The sequence below is a fragment of the Sander vitreus genome, chromosome 8, assembly GCF_031162955.1.
Source record: "Sander vitreus isolate 19-12246 chromosome 8, sanVit1, whole genome shotgun sequence".
NCBI lineage: Eukaryota > Metazoa > Chordata > Actinopteri > Perciformes > Percidae > Sander > Sander vitreus.
In genome coordinates, this window is record NC_135862.1 from 1,003,522 (window position 1) to 1,008,521 (window position 5,000).

Below are 5,000 nucleotides of genomic sequence, written 5' to 3' on the forward strand. Positions count from 1 at the left end.
CACAGACAGTCAGTGAGAAGACCTAGTCACAGACAGTCAGTGAGAAGACCTGGTCACCAGGTCACAGACAGTCAGTGAGAAGACCTAGTCACTGAGTCACAGACAGTCAGTGAGAAGACCTGGTCACAGACAGTCAGTGAGAAGACCTGGTCACCGAGTCACAGACAGTCAGTGAGAAGACCTGGTCACCGAGTCACAGACAGTCAGTGAGAAGACCTGGTCACCAGGTCACAGACAGTCAGTGAGAAGACCTGGTCACCAGGTCACAGACAGTCAGTCTCGTTATCTGAATTAAACGTTTTATTATAATGCTCTGCATTCACATTTAATACAGGATTCAATAGTCTGTAAATATTCTCCTGTCTGTGTGTCTGTGTGTGTGTGCGTGCTTGTGTGTGTGTGTGTGTCTGTGTGTGTGTGTGTGTGTGTGTGTGTGTGTGTGTGTGTGTGTGTGTGTGTGTGTGTGTGTGTGTGTGTGTGTGTGTGTGTGTGTGTGTGTGTGTGTGTGTGTGTGTGTGTGTGTGTGTGTGTGTGTGTGTGTGTGTGTGTGTGTGTGTGTGTGTGTGTGTGTGTGTGTGCGTGCTTGTGTCTGTGTGTGTGTGTGTGTGCGCGTGTCTGTGTGCTGTAGTGTCTGTGTGTGTGTGTGTCTATGTGTGCTTGTGTCTGTGTGTGTGTGTGTGTCGTGGTCTGTGTCTGTGTCTGTGTGTTCTGTGTTTGTGTGTGTGTGCTTGTGTCTGTGTGTGTCTATGTGTGTGTCTGTGTCTGTGTGTGTGTGTGTGTGTGTCTGTGTGTGTGTGTGTGTGTGTGTGTGTGTGTGTGTGTGTGTGTGTGTGTGTGTGTGTGTGTGTGTGTGTGTGTGTGTGTGTGTGTGTGTGTGTGTGTGTGTGTGTGTGTGTGTGTGTGTGTACTTTTATATTTCATACTGTGATAAAGTGAAGCATGTGTCAGCCTCTGACCTGGGGGAGTCGGAGGATTTGGGGGATGATGGGAAGGAGAACTGTCTCTGGTGCTGGTCCTGGTGCTCCTCCGAGTCCACCAGGTCCGGCATGCCGGGTGACGTGCCCACCGTCTCCCTGGCAACCAGCTCCGGGTCCAGGATGTACAGCTCCTCCTGAGAGATCTCAGTCACGTAGTTCAGGTGCTCCTGCACAGAAACACACACAGAGAGAGAGAAGGGCCTTTAACATGAGTTCAGGGTCAGAAATAAAGGATATGATGAGATATTCCTGCAGCTGGGGCGCCAAGACATTATTGGAAATATGTGAAACAAGATTTGGGTTTTTATATGACAGAATTAGGGCCATTGTAGGAAAATAAAAGAATACAGATCTGGGGAAAGGGGGTCATTCCTGAGGTTAAAGTGGTAAATATAGGATATTTTTTCAGATTTTCCTGCAGAAACACACAGAGAAACATCGTTAAAATTAGTGGGGAATGAAGTGAAGTGAAGGAAAATGATTTCTCACTTCGTCTAGTTTTGTTTTGTTTTCTTTTTAACACAACATTACAAAAATAAAAACAACAAACCAATAAAAAAATAAAAAAATAAATGCCTGGAAAGAACCAGTTACCAATATTACTTATCTATTAGACCAGGTGCCAGTAAAACAAAAAAGACAAAAAAAATAAAAAAAATAATAATAATAAAAAAAAATAAAAAATAAAAAATAAATAAATAAAAAATAAATAAAAAAAAATAAAATAAAAACAATAAAAATAAATAAAAATATTTAAATAAAATAAAAATAAATCCCCAAAAGATCCTGAAAGCATCCTCTCTCGTCATCGCTCTCTAATATTATTCTACATCCTGTTATTGTGGCCAGACCATGTTCTCTGACCACAGACATCAGACTATTCTGTAATGTTTACACAGATTGATATTTAAAGCCTGGGAGATCTCACCTGAGCGCGGTCGATCCTGTAGAAGCGATCTGCGGTCGTACCTGACAAACACAAAGATCATATATAGAAACAGAGGTTCTCAAATGGGGGTACGTGTACCCCAAGGGGTACTTTGGAGGACTGCAGGGGGTACGGGAGCGCTCCTTGTCCCCTTTTGTCACTATTTTCAACCCGTTCGTTCGTTCTTTCTTTCTTTCTTTCCTTCCTCCCTCCCTCCCTCCCTCCCTCCTTCCTCCCTCCTTCCTCCTTCCTTCCCTCCTTCCTTCCTTCCTTCCTTCCTTCCCTCCCTCCTTCCTTCCTTCCCTCCTTCCTGCCTTTCTTCCTTCCCTCCTTCCTGCCTTCCTTCCTTCCTTCCTTCCTTCCTTCCTTCCTCCTCTTCCTTCCTCCCTCCCTTCCTTCCTTCCCTTCCTTCCTCCTTTCCCTTCCTTCCTCCCTCCCTCCCTCCCTCCTTCCTTCCTCCTTCCTTCCTTCATCCCTCCTTCCTTCCTTCCTTCCTCCCTCCTTCCTTCCTTCCTCCCTCCTTCCTCCCTCCCTTCCTCCCTCCCTCCTTCCTTCCTTCCTTCCTCCCTCCCTTCCTTCCTCCCTCCTTCCTTCCTCCTTCCTCCCTCCCTCCTCCTTCCTCCCTCCCTCCTTCCTCCCTTCCTTCCTCTCTCCCTTCTCCCTCCCTTTCCTTCCTTCCTCCCTCCTTCCTTCCTCCTTCCTTCCTTCCTTCCTCCTTCCTTCCTCCCTCCCTCCTTCCTTCCTTCCTCTCTCCCTCCTTCCTCCCTCCTTCCTTCTTTCCTTCCTTCCTTCCGTCCGTCCTCCCTTCCTTCTTCCCTCCCTTCCTTCCTCCCTCCTTTCCTTCCTTCTTTCATTCCTTCCTTCCTTCCGTCCGTCCTCCCTTCCTTCCTCCCTCCCTTCCTTCCTCCCTTCCTTTCCTTCCTTCCTTTCTTCCTTCCTCCCTTCCTTCCTTCGTTCCTCCCTCCCTTCTTCCCCCCTTCTTCCCTTCCTTCTTTCATTCCTTCCTTTCTTCCTTCCTTCCTTTCTTCCTTCCTCCCTTCCTTCCTTCTTTCCTTCCTTCGTTCCTCCCTCCCTTCCTTCCCTTCCTCTTCCTTCCTTCCTCCTTCCTTCCTTCCCTCCTCCCTTCCTTCCTTCCTCTCTTCCTTCCTCCTTTCCTTCCTTCGTTCCTCCCTCCCTTCTTCCCCCCTTCTTCCTTCCTCCCCCTTCCTTCCTTCCTTTTTTCTACTGTCCTTTTTCAATAAATAATGTGTAGAGATATAGAGCAGCTGTCAGGTTTCTCTCTCCGTGTTTGTGGACTTACAGTCGAGGAAACACCACTTCATGGACAACTTGTGCGAGGACAGACTCTCTTCCTTCATCGCGTCTCCATCCTGGAGGAGCAGAGACAGAAGAAGCATTTTTACTCTTTCTGTCCATCAATGACTTTGCTCATCTTCATCACTGTCCGGTTCAACGGTGGCCGCTCGGGCAAGTGGACAAAAATTCTAGTTAAGTTATTTTTTTCTGCCACCTATACAAAAAAATTCCAGAAAAACAGAAAAAAAAAAAAAAAAACGTTTTTTAAAAAAAACACGAAAAACGACATAAACTTCAGGAAAAAAAAGAAATCAAATAAGTGTCAAATGTCGACAAAAACGGCAGAAAAAACTCCCCGACAAAGCAGCTACATACGTCAACACACGGGAGAGACGCGAGGAGACACGGGAGGAGGCACGGGAGAGACGCGAGGAGACACGGGGGAGACGCGAGGAGGCACGGGAGAGACGCGAGGAGGCACGGGAGAGATGCGAGGAGACACGGGAGACGAGAGCACGGGAGAGACGCGAGGAGGCACGGGAGAGACACGAGGAGACACGCGAGGAGGCACGGGAGAGACGAGAGGAGACACGCGAGGAGGCACGGGAGAGACGCGAGGAGGCACGGGAGAGATGCGAGGAGGCACGGGAGAGATGCGAGGAGGCACGGGAGACACGGGAGAGACATGAGGAGACACGGGAGAGACGCGAGGAGGCACGGGAGAGACGCGAGGAGACACGCGAGGAGGCACGGGAGAGACGAGGAGGCACGGGAGACACGCGAGGAGACACGCGAGGAGGCACGGGAGAGACGCGAGGAGGCACGGGAGAGACACGAGGAGACACGCGAGGAAGCACGGGAGAGACGCGAGGAGGCACGGGAGAGACGCGAGGAGACACGCGAGGAGGCACGGGAGGAGGCACGAGGAGACACGCGAGGAAGCACGGGGGACACGCGAGGAGGCACGGGAGAGACACGAGGAGACACGCGAGGAAGGACGGGGGAGACGCGAGGAGGCACGGGAGAGGCACGAGGAGAGACGCGAGGAGGCACGGGAGAGACGCGAGGAGGCACGGGAGAGACGCGAGGAGGCACGGCAGAGATGCGAGGAGGCACGGGAGAGATGCGAGGAGGCACGGGAGACACGGGAGAGACATGAGGAGGCACGGGAGAGACACGAGGAGGCACGGGAGAGACGCGAGGAGACACGGGAGACACACGAGGAGGCACGGGAGAGACGCGAGGAGGCACGGGAGAGACGCGAGGAGGCACGGGAGAGATGCGAGGAGGCACGGGAGAGATGCGAGGAGGCACGGGAGACACGGGAGAGACGCGAGGAGACACGCGAGGAAGCACGGGAGAGACGCGAGGAGGCACGGGAGAGACGCGAGGAGACACGCGAGGAGGCACGGGAGGCACGGGAGACACGCGAGGAGGCACGGGAGAGACGCGAGGAGGCACGCGAGGAGGCACGGGAGAGACATGAGGAGACACGGGAGAGACATGAGGAGGCACGGGAGAGATGCGAGGAGGCACGGGAGACACGGGAGAGACATGAGGAGGCACGGGAGAGACACAAGGAGACACGGGAGAAGAGAGGAGAAACGGGAGAAGAGAGGAGAAACGGGAGAAGAGAGGAGGCACAGGAGAGACGCCAGGAGACACGCGAGGAGGCACGGGAGAGACGAGAGGAGACACGCGAGAAGGCACGGGAGAGACGCGAGGAGACACGCGAGGAAGCACGGGGGAGACGCGAGGAGACACGGGAGAGACATGAGGAGGCACGGGAGAGACACGAG

The 5,000-nt window shown here is 52.3% G+C and overlaps 1 protein-coding gene across 4 annotated transcripts in view; it reads right to left on the bottom strand.

Annotated features, from left to right (window-relative positions):
- LOC144521733 (diacylglycerol kinase zeta-like) overlaps positions 1–5,000 on the bottom strand; it is a 93,466-nt gene that overhangs the window by 22,007 nt on the left and 66,459 nt on the right. For all 4 annotated transcript variants that reach the window (XM_078256307.1, XM_078256304.1, XM_078256303.1 and 1 more), the window contains exons 23-25: positions 3,206–3,275; positions 1,906–1,946; positions 957–1,144 (exon numbers count right to left, since the gene is read on the bottom strand). In XM_078256307.1, the coding sequence (XP_078112433.1) occupies positions 957–1,144; positions 1,906–1,946; positions 3,206–3,275 (299 nt within the window). The remainder of the gene's footprint in view (positions 1–956; positions 1,145–1,905; positions 1,947–3,205; positions 3,276–5,000) is intronic.